This window comes from Oncorhynchus mykiss, chromosome 8 (genome assembly GCF_013265735.2).
Source record: "Oncorhynchus mykiss isolate Arlee chromosome 8, USDA_OmykA_1.1, whole genome shotgun sequence".
Lineage (NCBI taxonomy): Eukaryota > Metazoa > Chordata > Actinopteri > Salmoniformes > Salmonidae > Oncorhynchus > Oncorhynchus mykiss.
The window spans coordinates 30322574-30342328 of NC_048572.1; the positions used below are offsets into that span (position 1 = coordinate 30322574).

At 48.5% G+C, this 19755-nt stretch overlaps 1 protein-coding gene across 14 annotated transcripts in view; it reads right to left on the reverse strand.

The window, feature by feature from the left end:
• LOC110529226 (gephyrin) overlaps positions 1 to 19755 on the reverse strand; it is a 127162-nt gene that overhangs the window by 30123 nt on the left and 77284 nt on the right. For 11 of the 14 annotated variants that reach the window (XM_036985268.1, XM_036985267.1, XM_036985266.1 and 8 more), the window contains exons 7-8: positions 18721 to 19008; positions 17279 to 17413 (exon numbers count right to left, since the gene is read on the reverse strand). In XM_036985268.1, the coding sequence (XP_036841163.1) occupies positions 17279 to 17413; positions 18721 to 19008 (423 nt within the window). The remainder of the gene's footprint in view (positions 1 to 17278; positions 17414 to 18720; positions 19009 to 19755) is intronic. The other 3 variants (XM_036985269.1, XM_036985263.1, XM_036985260.1) reach the window with 1 other exon arrangement.

Sequence of the window (19755 nt, forward strand, 5' to 3'; positions counted from 1 at the left end):
GTACAGGTGCAGCGATCTGTGAGCTGCTCTGACAGCTGGTGCTTAAAGCTAGTGAGGGAGATATGAGTCTCCAGCTTCAGTGATTTTTGCAGTTCATTCCAATCATTGCAGGAGAGAACTGGAAGGAAAGGCGGCCAAAGGAGGAATTGGCTTTGGAGGTGACCAGTGAAATATACCTGCTGGAGCGCGTGCTATGGGCGGGTGCTGCCATGGTGACCAGTGAGCTGAGGTAAGGCGGGGCTTTACCTAGCAAAGACTTATAGATGACCTGGAGCCAGTTGGTTTGGCGACGAATACGAAGCGAGGGCCAGCCATTGAGAGCATACAGGTCGCAGTGGTGGGTAGTATAGGGGGCTTTGGTGACAAAACGGATGGCACTGTGATAGACTGCATCCAATTTGCTGAGTAGAGTGTTATTTTGTAAATGACATCCCTGAAGTCATGGATCGGTAGGATATTCAGTTTTACTAGGGTATGTTTGGCAGCATGAGTGAAGATGCTTTGTTGCAAAATAGGAATGGGGCGTGCTTATTTAAGATGGTGAGGAAAGCACCTAAAAAAATAACCAGGCATCCTCTACTGACGGAATGAGGTCAATATCCTTCCAGGATACCCGGGCCAGGTAGATTAGAAAGGCCTGCTCCTGGTTGAAGACAGCAGAGGTGTATTTGGAGGGCAGGTTGGTTAGGATGATATCTATGAGGGTGCCCGTGTTTACGGATTTGGGGTTGTACCTGGTAGGTTCATTGAAAATTTGTGTGGGTTTAAGGGCATCAAGCTTAGATTGTTGGATGGTCGGGGTGTTAAGCATGTTCCAGTTTAGGTGACCTAACAGCACAAGCTCTGAAGATAATGCTTATCATAGAAAGAATGTAGCCAGGTACATTTCCTACTGTTTTGCTTAAAGTTAATCTTTCATTTTACCGTAGAAAAGTAGGCTATTAACACCAAGAAAAGTAGCTCCATATCAGTCAGAGTGTGCTGGTATAATGCCTGTTGGTGAATTCTCATCTGAAGCACAAACTGAAACATTTTACATCTGGCATCAATATATTTCTCATGTGTTTTATAATTATTTCCTGTGTGAAAAACAGAATTCTGCGTTCATGTTTAACTTTCAAGTTTTCTATGCAAGTGCCTGAATTAATGAGGTGACGGGGCGTCATATTGTTTTAGCTTTCTGCCGTGTTTGGGAAGTCAAAGCCCTTTGCATGAGCTATCTGTATCTTGATTTCCTTGTGTTTTTTTGTCCACTCAGTTGTCGGCCTGTCTGCTCCTCCCCTCTCTTCTCCAATCAGACCAGGCAGACCTGTTGCCCCAGCGACTCCAGAGTCCACACAGACACAGCGTGTACACATGCTGTCTCAGTGCCAGTACGGTTCTTCATTCAGACAAGCATGTGTCAAAACGCTGTTCATCGCCACAATGTCTCTCGTTCATACCCGCTTGTAAATGTCTAAACTCACCAAGAATGACATTCAGTAGCTCCTACCTACATATGTATAACTTTATGAGCTGGGTTCCCTGTCTTTGCAATTAGTTCATTTTCGTTTGCGCTCGTTAGCATATTTGCGTTTTTTTTGTCGCCCCTTTGTGTACTAAGCCGGTAATACCATAAATCTCAGGATGAGAGAAGGACGGTATGATGATATGAAAATCTGGATATCGCCCAACCCTGATTCCATTACATTCCATTCAACACTTCATAGGAATTTACATTTTTAATTTTACAGTAAGAAACTGCATTGTAATTTCCAGATCTATGAGTTCATGTGTCACTGCATCTTGAGCCATTGTTGGTCTTTAAATAGACAGTGTACTGTCTGTATTGCAGTATATACCTTCCATTTCTCCATCCATCCAGTTCCCTAACAGCTCCGATTCTGGACCCTACTCTAGGGCCCTGGCTCAGAGGAACTATGGAGCCCAGTGGAGCTGCCTGTCTCTGTCTCCCTCTCCTCCCCTCTGCCTTTATGTAACCCTCAGTCTCTCACTCTCTCTTGAATACTGCAGCGACACGGCCACCACGCTAGGCACGTGAGTCCTGCACCTCCCCCTCCTCCCCTTCTTCCCTCCTCCTCACCCCAGCCCCGCAGTCAACGTACGCATGTCCCCTCCCCCGCCCTCTCCTCTCTCATCCCTGTGCACTTCCTACCTTCACACAGACTCATCATCGCTGCGTACGTGTTTATGGCTAACCATCATCATCACCATCATCATCATCATCAGACCACACACACTGGGCCATGCGTGTAGACGCACACGTGCGCATGCAGTACACACACACACACACACAGGCACACGACACAAATACTGACAGTAAACACTCTAATTCATGTACAGACAGTATCCTCCATCATACACACTCCCAACAACACAGTCCAGAAACACACTCTCAAACCAAAGGAGGAAAGACACTACTTACCATCCTCAGAGTGGAGTCAGCACTGAGCGAGCTCTTCAACATGTGCACACGAGCACACACACACACACACACAGGCAATCTGAGAGTGTGTGTGAGCGACAGAGCAAGCAGAGAGAGACAGAGAGAGTACAGTTAGGGAGGAAGAGCAACAGAGAAGCAGCGTGCACGAGAAGGAGAACAGGAGGAAAAGCAACAGAGAGACAGAAAGAGGGAGAGGAGGAGTGACAGAATAAGAAGGAGGGGGTGGTGTGGGTGTGCAGCGCCCATGTGAGTGTCTGCCTGTCTGTCAGCACATGGTAGAGGGGCTGACACTCTCCATCCCTTGTCCCTCTACTCTCTCTTCTTTCTCTCTCTCTCTCTCTCTCTCTCTCTCTCTCTCTCTCTCTCTTTCTACCTCTATCCCTCTCCCTCTCTCTCTCCCTCTCTCTCTTTTGCTCTCTCCCTCTTCTCTCTCTACTGATTGGAGCAGTAGCAGAGTAGCAGAGGGAGTACAATTACTGTGACTGAGTGATATGACGAATGCTTGTGGGCTTACACACACATTTTGAAGACAGTGTAAGGACAGAAATGGACAGACCGACACAGAGAAAGAGAGGCAGACAGACAGCCAGTGCAGCAGAGGCCTTAGTACCGAGGCAAGGCACTGCTATGACGCTCAGGATATACCTCAAAATGTAGCTTGTTTCTCTTTCTCTTCCTCTGTTTCATCGTCCCCTACCCTACCCCCCTTCTCTCCATCAACCCTCTCTCTGTCCCCTTCTCTCCCTCTCCCTCTCTCACTCCCTCCTCTCTATTTTTCCCTCAACTCTCTCTCTCAGTGCATCTCATAAATCCTCCACACGTCGAGTGGTCCGAGGAGGAGGAGTCACTTTTACGAGCCTCCCTGTGCTGGAGGAGGGTTATCATACACTCACAATCAGTGCTGTTACCCCAGCCTCACGCACGCACGCACGCACACACACGCACGCGCACACACACGCGCACACACACGCGCAAACACACGCAAACGCAAACACACACACACACACACACACACACACACACACACACACACACACACACACACACACACACACACACACACACACACACACACACACACACACACACACACACACACACACACACACACACACACACACACACAGGTGTATGAGTTTGAGAGCCCATGTCTATGCCTTCCACAGGAGAATAAAGCCTTTATGGTACAGGCTGTAAAACAAGAGCAGGCTCTACACAGCCCAAGAGCAGAGACCCACATCTGCCTGCTGCCTACTGCCTGTTTGCCTTCACTTACAGCAGGGCACAGACTTGGAGGAAAATATGCAGAAACAAAAAAACACACACACGCCCACAGAAAACACTCAGTTAAGGTTTCTTTCTCACACTAGCCTTAGTTGGCATGCACACAAGCGCACACACAAACACACACTCCCCCATCCAGACCCCCCCCCCCCCCCCCCACACACACACACACCTCCACGCCTCTGGTGACATTCTCAGAAATTAGTGTGTGTGCCAGAGGGGGTAGTGGGAGACAGAGTAGGTACAGATCCTCTGAGTGCCGTCCAAAACACACACACACAAATCCCCTGTCGACAGTGGGAAGGTGGGAAGGGAGGGAGGGCCGCTTGGCAGCCTGGTCCAACAGCGCCCTGAGCCAGAGGACATTACCGCTGTCGGCCCCCGACCACACACACTCTGTTTTATACACTTACTAAAACCACCGCCACGCCATTGGGAAGCAGCCAGTGCCATCAGGCCGCAGACACTACACACACACGGCATAGACACGGCATAGACACAGCATAGACACGGCATAGACACAGCATAGACACGGCATAGACAGACCTTGACAGTACTGAACAGACATCCACTGTAGAAGGCTACTGTACCAATGACCACAGTCCCTCTTTGTCCTAAATGGCACCATATTCCCTATATAGTGCACTGCTTTTGACCAGGGCTCATATGGTCCTGTGTGCACTATATAGAGATTAGGCTGCTATTTAGGACAAACCTAGGGTTGCAAAGGGAGGGTATATTTCTGGTAACTGTCAAGTTTAATTTTTTTGTCACATGACATCTGGTGGCATGTTTGGCTACTTCAGATTATCACAGGTGTCCCTGTGTGGCCTTATCACATGTAAAAATATATCAAATAATCAACTAAGATTATTTTAAAGAAAATCCTGGATGCTGATTGGTTTACTCACCACGATAATGCCTGTTCACGGTTCCATTTGAATGATCAGTGTGCATCCACTATCCCACTGCCCAGCCGGGCAATTCATAAACTTAATCTCCCCTGTAAAAAATGCCACTAGCCTAGCATTTGGTTTGCAACAGCTGGTCTAAATCTTGCCCTCTTCCTCTCCGACCTGTGCAACAATGTAGCAGTTGTTTTTTTTGTGCGATCTCCACCATGCCATGCAGCCTATACGTGACTAGACTGTAAAGTTTCTCAAATGAAACAATGACAAGCAATAAGAAGCAATAAGGCCCTCAAACCAGGGAATTATTGTCAATAACTCCCTCCTAAGGGCTGTTTTACTGGCCCTTCACTCCGCGTCGGCCCTGAGAACAGCCCTTAGTTGTGAGTGTGTGGTATATGGCCAATGTACCACGGCTAAGAGCTGTAGCCAGGCACCCCACGCTGCGTTGTGTAGGAACAGCCTTTAGCCGTGGTACATCCCCTTATTGCTTAAATATACTGTAATAATATATATGTGATTTAGCAGACGCTTTTATCCAAAGTGACTTACAGTCATGCGTGCGACACATACGTGGTACATGCCACCGGTCCCGGGAATCAAACCCACTATCCTGGCGTCGCAAGCCCCATGTTCAAACGACTGAGCTACAGAGGACCACCGGCATAGGCAGACACCTATTGTACTGAACAGACACACCCACCGTGCTACGGTAGCGAAGACCCCATCAAGCACTGTACTACACCCACAGCATAGACAGAGATCTAACCTACAGACAGTGGATCTCTGTTCAAGGCTATGTGAGCAGTGACCACAGTACAGTGTGCTACAGACTAGGAAGGACTCATTGATCCAGCCCACTGTGGAGGGCTGTATCCTGCATCCATTAGTGAATTGGATTACAGATAGGACTAACGACAATGTGGGGGGCTTTCACGCTGTTCTGCATGACCAATGTGGTGACATTAATAATACAGTAGCGCTACTCATGTGATGTGTATGGATGTGTGTGTGTGTGTGTGTGAGAATGTGTATTTACACACAGTGTTATTGTGTGAGTGTCAACAGTGTGTGTGTGTATACAGAGTGAATACGTGTGTGTGTGTGTGTGTGTGTATTTACGCATAGTGTCATTGTGTGTTTGTTAACAGTGTGTGTGGTATGTGTGTGTGTACACCGAGTGAATACGTGTGTGTGTGTGCATGTGTGTGTGTGTGTGTGTGTGTGCATGTGTGCGTGTGTGTGTGTGTGTGTGTGTGTGCCTGAGCTACACCCTTGCCTTGTCCATAACTCCTCTAAGGAGGCCAGAGATAGAGGTCAAGGGGGTGGTCTGTATATAACAGTCTTCTCATAGTGACTTATATTCCAGTGGAGAAGGAAAGAGGAAGTGGCTTGATAAGCCCTGGCCTTGGCTCCATCCATAAAACACATTCATCAAAAGGCTATTGGAAGACCATTAACTCAGGGAGCCTCATGTACAGCCAAAACCAGTTGAAGCAACACAAAAGCCATCTTCACACTGCTGATCCAACATGGAAGCTGTTATTATTATGCTTCTAGGATTTCACATTTTTGTTGATTTTAGGTTATATGGTGGTGCTTTTGAAGACAGATAGAGGAGACATGGACATACATGTGGTAAGGAGGTCTGTTACGGTGCGTGAATGAGGACCCAAAAGCGAATTAACGTAAACAGAGCTTCTTTAATAACAAAACAAAACGTAGGCTCAGATGGACCGGCAGGTTCCGACAGGACAGGACAAGGTTGCAGCAAACATGACGATAGTCTGGTTCAGGCATGAACAACACAAACAAGAATCCGACAAAGACAGGAGCAGAAACAGAGAGAGATATAGAGGACTAATCAGAGGGAAAAAGGGAACAGGTGGGAAAAGGGGTGACGAGGTAGTTAGGAGGAGACAAGGCACAGCTGGGGGAAAGAGGGGGAGAAAAGGTAACCTAACAACGACCAGCAGAGGGAGACAGGGTGAAGGGAAAGGACAGAAACAAGACACAACATGACAGTACATGACAGTACCCCCCCACTCACCGAGCGCCTCCTGGCGCACTCGAGGAGGAAACCTGGCGGCAACGGAGGAAATCATCGATCAGCGCACGGTCCAGCACGTCCCGAGAGGGAACCCAACTCCTCTCCTCAGGACCGTACCCCTCCCAATCTACTAGGTACTGATGACCACGGCCCCGAGGACGCATGTCCAAAATCCTACGGACCCTGTAGATGGGTGCGCCCTCGACAAGGATGGGGGGGGGGGAAGACGAGCGGGGGCGCGAAGAACGGGCTTGACACAGGAGACATGGAAGACCGGGTGGACGCGACGAAGATATCGCGGAAGAAGAAGTCGAACTGCGACAGGATTAATGATCCGAGAAATACGGAACGGACCAATGAACCGCGGGGTCAACTTGCGAGAAGTGGTCTTAAGGGGAAGGTTCTGAGTGGAGAGCCAAACTCTCTGACCGCGACAATATCTAGGACTCTTAGTTCTACGCTTATTAGCAGCCCTCACAGTCTGCGCCCTATAACGGCAAAGTGCAGACCTGACCCTCTTCCAGGTGCGCTCGCAACGTTGGACAAAAGCCTGAGCGGAGGGGACGCTGGACTCGGCGAACTGAGATGAGAACAGCGGAGGCTGGTACCCGAGGCTACTCTGAAAAGGAGATAGCCCGGTCGCAGACGAAGGAAGCGAGTTGTGGGCGTATTCTGCCCAGGGGAGCTGTTCTGACCAAGACGCAGGGTTGCGAAAAGAAAGACTGCGTAAGATGCGACCAATAGTCTGATTGGCCCGTTCTGCTTGACCGTTAGACTGGGGGTGAAAGCCGGAAGAGAGACTGACGGAAGCCCCAATCAAACGGCAAAACTCCCTCCAAAATTGAGACGTGAATTGCGGACCTCTGTCCGAAACGACGTCTGACGGAAGGCCATGAATTCTGAAAACATTCTCGATGATGATTTGTGCCGTCTCTTTAGCAGAAGGAAGCTTAGCAAGGGGAATAAAATGAGCCGCCTTAGAGAACCTGTCGACAACCGTAAGAATAACAGTCTTCCCCGCTGACGAAGGCAGTCCGGTGACAAAATCTAAGGCGATGTGAGACCACGGTCGAGAGGGAATGGGAAGCGGCCTGAGACGGCCGGCAGGAGGAGAGTTACCGGACTTAGTCTGCGCGCAGACCGAACAAGCAGCCATGAAGCGACGCGTGTCATGCTCCCGGGTGGGCCACCAAAAGCGCTGGCGAATGGAAGCAAGCGTACCCCGAACGCCAGGGTGGCCGGCTAACTTGGCAGAGTGAGCCCACTGAAGAACGGCCAGACGAGTAGGAACGGGAACGAAAATAAGGTTCCTGGGACAAGCGCGCGGCGACGGAGTTTGAGTGAGTGCTTGCTTTACCTGCCTCTCAATTCCCCAGACAGTCAACCCGACAACACGCCCCTCAGGGAGAATCCCCTCGGGGTCAGTGGAGGCTACTGAAGAACTGAAGAGACGAGATAAAGCATCAGGCTTGGTGTTCTTAGAGCCCGGACGATAAGAAATCACGAACTCGAAACGAGCGAAAAACAACGCCCAGCGCGCCTGACGCGCATTAAGTCGTTTGGCAGAACGGATGTACTCAAGGTTCCTATGGTCAGTCCAAACGACAAAAGGAACGGTCGCCCCCTCCAACCACTGTCGCCATTCGCCTAGGGCTAAGCGGATGGCGAGCAGTTCGCGGTTTCCCACATCATAGTTACGTTCCGACGGCGACAGGCGATGAGAAAAATACGCACAAGGGTGGACCTTGTCGTCAGAGAAGGAGCGCTGAGAAAGAATGGCTCCCACGCCCACCTCTGACGCGTCAACCTCGACAATGAACTGTCTAGAGACGTCAGGTGTAACAAGGATAGGTGCGGATGTAAAACGATTCTTGAGGAGATCAAAAGCTCCCTGGGCGGAAACGGACCACTTAAAGCACGTCTTGACAGAAGTAAGGGCTGTGAGAGGGGCTGCCACCTGACCGAAATTACGGATGAAACGACGATAGAAGTTCGCGAAGCCGAGAAAGCGCTGCAACTCGACGCGTGACTTAGGGACGGGCCAATCAATGACAGCTTGGACCTTAGCGGGATCCATCTTAATGCCTTCAGCGGAAATAACAGAACCGAGAAATGTGACGGAGGAGGCATGAAAAGAGCACTTCTCAGCCTTCACAAAAAGACAATTCTCTAAAAGGCGCTGGAGGACACGTCGAACGTGCTGAACATGAATCTGGAGTGACGGTGAAAAAATCAGGATATCGTCAAGGTAAACGAAAACAAAGAGGTTCAGCATGTCTCTCAGGACATCATTGACTAATGCCTGAAAGACAGCTGGAGCGTTAGCGAGGCCGAAAGGAAGAACCCGGTATTCAAAGTGCCCTAACGGAGTGTTAAACGCCGTCTTCCACTCGTCCCCCTCCCTGATGCGCACGAGATGGTAAGCGTTACGAAGGTCCAACTTAGTGAAAAACCTGGCTCCCTGCAGGATCTCGAAGGCTGAAGACATAAGAGGAAGCGGATAACGATTCTTCACTGTTATGTCATTCAGCCCTCGATAATCTATGCAGGGGCGCAGGGACCCGTCCTTCTTCTTAACAAAAAAAAACCCCGCTCCGGCGGGAGAGGAGGAGGGGACTATGGTACCGGCGGCAAGAGCTACAGACAAATAATCTTCGAGAGCCTTACGTTCGGGAGCCGACAGAGAGTATAGTCTACCCCGGGGGGGAGTGGTTCCCGGAAGGAGATCAATACTACAATCATACGACCGGTGTGGAGGAAGAGAGGTGGCCCTGGACCGACTGAACACCGTGCGCAGATCGTGATATTCCTCCGGCACCCCTGTCAAATCACCAGGCTCCTCCTGTGAAGAAGAGACAGAGGAAACAGGAGGGATAGCAGACATTAAACATTTCACATGACAAGAGACGTTCCAGGAGAGGATAGAATTACTAGACCAATTAATGGAAGGATTATGACAAACTAGCCAGGGATGGCCCAAAACAACAGGTGTAAAAGGTGAACGAAAAATTAAAAAAGAAATGGTTTCGCTATGATTACCAGAAACAGTGAGGGTTAAAGGTAGCGTCTCACGCTGTATCCTGGGGAGAGGACTACCATCCAGGGCGAACAAGGCCGTGGACTCCCTTAACTGTCTGAGAGGAATGTCATGTTCCCGAGCCCAGGTCTCGTCCATAAAACAGCCCTCCGCCCCAGAGTCTATTAAGGCACTGCAGGAAGCTGACGAACCGGTCCAGCGTAGATGGACCGACAAGGTAGTGCAGGATCTTGAAGGAGAGACAGGAGTAGTAGCGCTCACCAGTAGCCCTCCGCTTACTGATGAGCTCTGGCTTTTACTGGACATGAAGTGACAAAATGACCAGCAGAACCGCAATAGAGACAGAGGCGGTTGGTGATTCTCCGTTCCCTCTCCTTAGTCGAGATGCGGATACCTCCCAGCTGCCTAGGCTCAGCACCCGAGCCGGCAGAGGAAGATGGTAGTGATGCGGAGAGGGGGGCAACGGAGAACGCGAGCTCCTTTCCACGAGCTCGGTGACGAAGATCAACCCGTCGCTCAATGCGAATAGCGAGTTCAATCAAGGAATCCACGCTGGAAGGAACCTCCCGGGAGAGAATCTCATCCTTTACCTCTGCGCGGAGACCCTCCAGAAAACGAGCGAGCAAAGCCGGCTCGTTCCAGCCACTGGAGGCAGCAAGAGTGCGAAACTCAATAGAGTAGTCTGTTATGGATCGATTACCCTGACATAGGGAAGACAGGGCCCTGGAAGCCTCCTCCCCAAAAACAGATCGATCAAAAACCCGTATCATCTCCTCCTTAAAGTCCTGATACTGGTTAGTACACTCAGCCCTTGCCTCCCAGATTGCCGTGCCCCACTCACGAGCCCGTCCAGTAAGGAGAGATATGACGTAGGCGACACGAGCAGTGCTCCTGGAGTAAGTGTTGGGCTGGAGAGAAAACACAATATCACACTGGGTGAGGAACGAGCGGCATTCAGTGGGCTCCCCAGAGTAACACGGCGGGTTATTGATTCTGGGCTCCGGAGATTCGAAAGCCCTGGAAGTGGCCGGTGGATCGAGGCGGAGATGGTGAACCTGTTCTGTGAGGTTGGAGACTTGGGTGGCCAGGGTCTCAACGGCATGTCGAGCAGCAGACAATTCCTGCTTGTGTCTGCCTAGCATCGCTCCCTGGATCTCGACGGCTGAGTGGAGAGGATCCGAAGTCGCTGGGTCCATTCTTGGTCGGATTCTTCTGTTACGGTGCGTGAATGAGGACCCAAAAGCGAATTAACGTAAACAGAGCTTCTTTAATAACAAAACAAAACGTAGGCTCAGATGGACCGGCAGGTTCCGACAGGACAGGACAAGGTTGCAGCAAACATGACGATAGTCTGGTTCAGGCATGAACAACACAAACAAGAATCCGACAAAGACAGGAGCAGAAACAGAGAGAGATATAGAGGACTAATCAGAGGGAAAAAGGGAACAGGTGGGAAAAGGGGTGACGAGGTAGTTAGGAGGAGACAAGGCACAGCTGGGGGAAAGAGGGGGAGAAAAGGTAACCTAACAACGACCAGCAGAGGGAGACAGGGTGAAGGGAAAGGACAGAAACAAGACACAACATGACAGTACATGACAAGGTCAATGGAACATATGTCCTGGGGGATAGGAGAAAGATACTGGTTCTACACATCTGATCTAACTAAGTAGGTAGTCATCAAATCCGTCATGATTGATGTATTGTAACAGGCCCAATGTAGAGCCGTGGCCAAAAGTTTTGAGAATGACACAAATATACATTTTCACAAAGTCTGCTGCGTCAGTTTGTATGATGGCAATTTGCATATACTCCACAATGTTATGAAGAGTGATCAGTTGAATTGCAATTAATTGCAAAGTTCCTCTTTGCCATGCAAATGAACTGAATCCCCCCAAAAACATTTCCACTGCATTTCAGCCCTGCCACAAAAGGACCGGCTGACATCATGTCAGTGATTCTCTCGTTAACACAGGTGTGAGTGTTGACGAGGAGGGAGATCACTCTGTCATGCTGATTGAGTTCGAATAACAGACTGGAAGCTTCAAAAGCAGGGTGGTGCTTGGAATCATTGTTCAACCATGGTAGTAACCTGCAAGGAAACACGTGCTGTCAGGATTGCTTTTCACAAAAAGGGCTTAATTCACAGGCAAGGATATTGCTGCCAGTAAGATTGTACCTAAATCAACCTTTTATCGGATCATCAAGAACTCAAGGAGAGTGGTTCAATTGTTGTAAAAAAGGCTTCAGGGCGCCCAAGAAAGTCCAGCAAGAGCCAGGACCGTCTCCTAAAGTTGATTCAGCTGCGGGATCGGGGCACCACCAGTACAGAGCATGCTCAGGAATGCCAGCAGGCAGGGGTGAATGTATCTGCACGCACAGTGAGGCGAAGACTTTTGGAGGATGGCCTGGTGTCAAGAAGGGCAGCAAAGAAGCCACTTCTCTCCAGGAAAAACATCAGGGACAGACTGATATTCTGCAAAAGGCACAGGGATTGGACTGCTGAGGACTGGGGTCTGATGAATCCCCTTACCAATTGTTTGGGGCATCAGGAAAAAGCTTGTCCGGAGAAGACAAGGTAAGCGCTACCATCAGTACTGTGTCATGCCAACAGTAAAGCATCCTGAGACCATTCATGTGTGGGGTTGCTTCTCAGCCAAGGGAGTGGGTTCACTCACAATTTTGCCTAAGAACACAGCCATGAATAAAGAATGGTACCAACACATCCTCCAAGAGCAACTTATCCCAACCATCCAGGAACAGTTTGGCGACGAACAATGCCTTTTCCAGCATGATGGAGCACTTTGCCATAAGGCAAAAGTGATAACTAAGTGGCTCAGGGAACAAAACATTGATATTTTGGGTCCATGGCCAGGAAACTCCCCAGACCTTAATCCCATTGAGAATTGTGGTCAATCCTCAAGAGGCAGGTGGGCAAACAAAACCCCACAAATTCTGACAAACTCCAAGAATTGATTATGCAAGAATGGGCTGCCGTCAGTCAGGATGTGGCCCAGAAGTTCATTGACAGCATGCCAGCGCAGATTGCAGGGGTCTTGAAAAATGTAGGCTAATTTTGCTGGGGGGCAATGAGGAGATTCAGGACACTTCCGCCATGTGTTTCCATGACATTTACATTGTTTTGGGTCGAGTTCCATTGACCTCTACCACATCTATTGTTGACGTAAATATCATAATATTGAAAGGGGTCAGGGTTAGGGTTAGGGGTTAATATTAGGATTACTGTCAGGGGAGGGAACTAATAGGATACATTCAGTCCTGGTTGTAGGAACACAGTGCTTCAGTGTGCAGAGAGTAGCTGACTGTATGTATGTGCAGTTAGTGTGTGTGTGTATTTGTGTGTATGCGTGCGTGTGTCTGTGTGCGTGTTTGTGTGAGTGTGTGTGTTTGTTTGTGTATGTGTTTGTGTGTGTGTGTGTGTGTGTGTGTGTGTGATTCAGCCTTTAAACTTACCTTGAGGAAAGCCCTGACAGGAGAGGGGGAGAACCCCTCATAGAAAGAAAGAGAGATTGAGAGAGAGGATGAGTGAGAAAGAGAGGGATTGAGAGAGAGGAAGAGAGAGGAAGAGAGAGATTGAGAGAGAGAAAGAGAGAAAAAGAGAGAGAGAAAGAGAGAGATTGAGAGAGAGGAAGAGAGCAAAAGAGAGAGATTGAGAGAGAGAGGAAGAGAGAGATTGAGAGAGAGGAAGAGAGAGAGAGATTGAGAGAGAGGAAGAGAGAGATTGAGAGAGAGGAAGAGAGAGATTGAGAGAGAGGAAGAGAGAGAGAGATTGAGAGAGAGGAAGAGAGAGATTGAGAGAGAGGAAGAGAGAGATTGAGAGAGAGGAAGAGAGAGATTGAGAGAGAGGAAGAGAGAGAGAAGTGTATCAGAACCCCCATAACCCTCCACTGCCCACTGAGTCAAATCCTACTGCCACCCCCCCCCCCCCCACACACACACACACTCTCCCATATGCTTCATTAATCCAAACTCAACCATTATGTAACTGCACTACATGCTCACAAGAGTGGAAGAGTACAACTACACTACCATCACAGTAGGAGTGTGTGTGTGTGTGTGTGTGTGTGTGTGTGTGTGTGTGTGTGTGTGTGTGTGTGTGTGTGTGTGTGTGTGTGTGTGTGTGTGTGTGCGCGTATGCATGCGTGTGAGATACTCCGTGCCTGTGAGAATGAATGTGTAGTGTCTGCATGTCTGAGTGTGATTTGCCTGAGTAGTGTGTATGGTATCCCTGTGTCTGTGTGTCTTTATTTTCATGTTGTGTTATTTGTGAGTCTGTGTGTGTGTGCCCCCAGCTCCTGTGCTGTGTAGACAGACAGGTTTGGACATTAGAACAGTGCATCTGGGTGCCTCTCTCTCTCTCTGCTCGGCGTGTGTGTGGTGTGGAGGCAGAGCAGCAGAGGTTGTTTCCCCTTCACATGAAGACCTGTGAGAACGTGTGGTGAGAGGCGCCTAACACACACATGCACGCACACATGCACGCACACATGCACACACACATGCACGCACACACACACACACACACACACACACACACACACACACACACACACACACACACACACACACACACACACAAACATGGCCTGGGGTGGCACATCCTATCTAGCGGTCAGTGGTGCTCGTGTGAAAGCCGCTCAGCCGAGGCAGAGAAAATAGAAATCTGCATTATTTTGGCAAACTGCGCTCCCCCCATTGCTTCCTGTCTGGAAAGCCCTTTACTGAACATTGGATAATCATACTCAAAGTGAGTTAGGAAAGCGGCGTACACGCCTGATTTACTGTATGTGTCTATGTACTTTGTTGGAAGAGATTTGGCCAGGCTTTGTCGCGCTGACTCATGTGGTTATAGAATGTGGAGGATACGGCAGCTCCTGACAGAGAAGCAGCAACTCAAACTGGGTCATTAACAAAAACGGCTTTAGTTTAGTGAGGTAGAGTAACTTCACCTCATACTGCAGCGGAACTACAGACACATTGGGACAGTAGCACAACGCCTACTCACCGCTTACATACAGTACTGCTATCGAGACCATACTGCCTCCACTACCAGTTAAACAATACCACTACTGGGCATTTAGTGGTGGCAGCTCAAAGTCTACTGTACATCCCGTTTCCCAGGACTCTACGGTCTTAGGTACGCAGGGAATAAACAAACAAATCATTTAGCAAACTATTGGCACCAAATGCTCCACAACAACCCCAAGTTAAGTAAGCCAAGTCAGTCGTCTTGGAATTGTTACGAACTACGAAAATAGAAACTGAGATAATCCTACGTCTTAGAACAAATATGTGTCTGCTTATGACACCCCCCAACAACAACAAACAACTGTTTGACACAGGCAGTGTATATTCACACACAGCCATTGTGTTACTTCTCTGAACACTGTATCTATATTCTCCGTTCTCCATAGTGTACCGTTCCTAGACACTCATACTGTACATACCACCTACATGTGGCAGTGGTCAGCCTGGCCGACCCTGTGAACCTGCGGTGGAATCTACTGTATATACCCTTCAGCCATTCCCATAGCAACCCCTAGTCTATTCCCATGACACTTGCCCAATGTCCAGGAGGAGAACCATGGAGACAAGATGTGAGGGAGATAGAGCCAGAGAGATAGAGCGAGAGAGAGATAGAACGAGAGAGAGATAGAGCGAGAGATAGAGTGAGAGAGTTAGAGATAGAGCGAGAGAGATAGAGCGAAATAGAGATAGAGAGAGAGACAGAGCGAGAGATAGAGCGAGAGATAGAGCGAGAGAGAGCGAGTGAGAGAGAGAGCGAGAGAGATAGAGCGAGAGGTAGAGCGAGAGAGATAGAGCGAGAGAGATAGAGCGAGAGGTAGAGCGAGAGAGATAGAGCGAGAGAGATATATATAGAGAGACAGAGTGATAGAGAGAGAGATAGAGCGAGAGAGAGATAGAGAGAGAGAGAGAGCAAGAGAGAGAGAGAGAGAGAGAGCGAGAGAGAGTGAGAGAGAGAGCGAGAGGTAGAGCGGGAGAGATATAGAGAGAGACAGAGCGAGAGATAGAGCGAGAGATAGAGCGAGAGAGATATATAGAGAGAGACAGAGTGATAGAGAGAGAGATAGAGCGAGAGAGAGATAGAGAGAGAGAGAGCGAGAGAGAGAGAGAGAGAGAGAGAGAGAGCGAGAGCGAGAGGTAGAGCGAGAGAGATAGAGCGAGAGAGATATATAGAGAGAGACAGAGTGATAGAGAGAGAGATAGAGCGAGAGAGAGATAGAGATAGATAGAGAGAGAGAGTGAGAGAGAGAGATAGACTGCATCTCTGACTGTGAGACCATAGTGGTATAGTACGATGCCGTCTAGATCTCCCCAGGATTTTATAAAGCTAGCCAGCTTCAGTTAGCTTCCCATTCCAGCTCAGGCTTCATCCATGTTATGAAGGTGGATATTGATCCGGCAGTTGTCGCTCTAGCTGGCTTGTAACTGTGTGTGCATGTCGCACATGGTTAGACGAACGCCTAACTCTTTAGTGAGACGTTGCTGAAACCAGCATCCATATTAGTGCCAGATTGACCTTTTTGCCGAAATTAAAATGAAAGAAAAGTTATCCTGCAATTTCACGAGGCTATGGTGGGAAATAAGATAGAAGTGTGTCGTCTTTCTTTCATTACGCGGATCGTTAATAGCGTCTCTGGTGCTCAGTGGTGTGCTATCAGTGCACAGCCACTTATTTTGAAGACTCGATACAATGATTTTATTAAGTCATTCCTAAATATGTAGTGTGATACGTATTTGAATGTTACAGTTTTTAACACGTTTAAGAACATTGAATAAATACAATATTTCATCAGTTGTCTTCCTCAAATATGGTCCGGAGAATGAAGGAGACGATGATGCAGGGAATCTGATTTGATTGGTCCACAAATCGCAGCTCAACCACTTCATTCAGGATAAGTGGAGTTAGCCCCGAGTTAGCCTTTCCCGGAGCAGGTTAGTTCTTAATGATTCATTGCCATAGAAATGTACCTGGCTAAAAGGTGAACCACTTTCTTGTCACCAGCTATCCCTCACTGCTCTATCCTGCGTCGTAGTACACCGATCTGCATGAGAAACCGGAGTGGGTTGACTTAAGGTAGGGAATGGAGGAGGACGTGTGAGTGTGTGGTGGAGGTAGAGAGTTAATTCAGTGTAATGCACTTGACCCACGCAAACAAGGATACGCACACATAAACACACAGCCACTACCATACTAGCCACAGCAGGGGCCCTTTCACACACACTTTGGTTTGGCATAGCACCGTGATCAAATCAAATGAAATCACATTGTGTTGGTACACATACACATATCATTAGCGGATGTTATTGCGGGTGTAGCGAAATGCTTGTGAAAGAATTGCTTAGGAGCTAGAAGCAGAGCCATGTCTGTCGGCGCCATCTTCACATGATGATCGATAGACGCTGAAGAGAACACTTCGGCAGAGAAATGGCATCTGTGTGTCTGTCTATGGTATGACTGTGTGTGTGTGTGTGCGTCTGTCCATACATATGTGTGTGTGGGTGTAAGGCCTTACTTTGGGCGTGGGGCAGGAGGCGGTGGAGAGGCGCGAGGTGGCCTGGGCACGGGGCGACTCAGAGGGCGTGGTGCTCAGAGAGGCTGTGTCTCTGGGGAGAACCTGGACACCCCTGGAGATGATGCTATCTGGGATCTACACACACCCACACACACACAGAAAGAAAGAACAAGACACACACACACACACACACTCAAATAATGGCCCATTATGACTGTAGAATTTGTATTACATAGAATGCTACACATTAGATAGATATTAGATAGCTTGCTACACATTAGATAGATATTAGATAGCATGCTACACATCTGACCCGTTGACTACCTTCACTATAGCACAGCATCTTGTGCCTCAGTGCTCATTATAGGCAGTGCATATTTGACCAGAAGAAAATAAATGGCGGCAGTACGCTAACCCAATGTTAACTTTCATGCCTTTCCCTAACCTTAACCTCACAAAAATTACAGCTAAACTTAACCTTAACCTAACCCTCCTTCCTAAAGCAAACCTTAATACATTTGGACCCCCATGCCTAAACTAAACCAGTGGAATAAACACTGTAAACCTTACCAGACAGCTTCTATAGCCAAGAGCCACCGAGACACTTCTAAGTGTGATGATATTACAGTAATGAATGAATAATGAATGAAACTGGGCAATATGGACGGTATGATATGATTTTCAGGATGATATGAGGATAGATTATAGATCACAGAGATGAATCAGGACGTATCTATATGTAATAGACATGGAGGTGGTTCACCGTACACAGAGTAAGTCTAGTCCTGGACGAAAAAGCAAAGTCAATGGACAATCTTCATTGAAAGTGCTTTTTAGTCCATGACTAGGATTCATCTGTGTCCAGGAAACATGGATTGCATGTAATCTTACCAATGAATGTCCATGATTGGACAATGAGAAAAATTCCAGGATGGAGCCGGGACTTGACCGAAACCTGTTACCATGACATTAGGACCACAGAGCTATAAGTCCACCCTGATGTTGGACGGGACAGGAAAATGAAAATGGACAACTGTCACTTCAATGGACGATGAATAACACACACACACACACACACACACACACACACACACACACACACACACACACACACACACACACACACACACACACACACACACATCTGAAAAGCGTTACATGTGTACAGAATGATTATGAGAATGTTGTATGAAATAATAATGATGACATGGAGGGTGGTGTACTCATAGGAATATACTGTACACACTGTATGTCTCGATTCGCCACCCTTTTCCCAGTGTGCATTTGTACACTTCCCATCATGGATTCATGGTTGAATCTTCCTCTAGCCAATGCTTACACCAATACAATGTTTTTAAATCTAGGAGAGGTGTGCACAAAAAAGTGGAGAATCGGAATGTAGACATTGCATATGAAGTTCTGCCAGATTCCCGTTCCCTTACCTCCCCATTGGTTACCTTGGCGGCGATGGAGGCGGCGGTGATGTGCGAGGACGAGGAGTCCTCAGTGGACGCCACACCGCTGTCCTTCTTCTCATCGTCCTCCTCCTCGCACTGCACGCCCTTATCTTCCGTCTGGCGCCGCGGCGAGCTATTGGGGGGCGGTGAGAGGGGAGGCGGGGGCGAGGGGAGGTCCTCCAGCTCGTCCACTGCCTCCTTCACCTTGACCACGGCGTCCCGGAGCAGGTCAATGGCGTGGGGCAGCGCGGGCAGGATGAACTGGAAACACTCCTATTGGAGGATAGGTTAGAGGTCAGGAGGAGAGTTAGGGGTTAATACAACAGGTTCATGTTGTGGGACAGCACAGGCAGGATGAACTGGAAGGAGGGGAGACGGTCTGAGATTAGAGGTCATGGAGAGAGGGGTTAATATAGCTGATCAACAGCATAATAGTAGGGTAACAATATCAAGTCAGTCCTGCCTATGACTCAGACTGCAGGATCATCTCGGCTCTTGTTCATAGAAAGCTAGCAAGCTAAGGTAGTGGGTTGAACTCCTGAAGGGATCACATGCACATATTAAAAATGGATTCACTTGCTTTGGATAAAAGCTTGTGCTAAGTGGCAGTAGTACATATAGTAGGTTGGTAAACTGGGGACTAAGCAAGGACTGTACAGACCAGACCAGACCCAGAACCAGACCCTGACAGATCAGACCCATACCAGAACCAGACCAGACCCAGACCAGACCTAGACCAGTCTAGACCAGACCCAGACCAGACCTAGACCAGACCTAGACCAGTCTAGACCAGACCCAGACCAGGCTTTCTAATGCAGCTACCACTCCTTTCTAACTAACTCCAGAGGAGTTCATTTTTAAAATGTTATTTAACTAGGCAAGTCAACCAAGAACAAATTCTTATTTACAATGACGGCCTACGAAAAGGCAAAATTCCTCCTGCGGGGACAGGGGCTAAAACATGTCAAATAAAATAGGACGAAACACACGTCACGACAAGAGAGACACCACAAAACTACA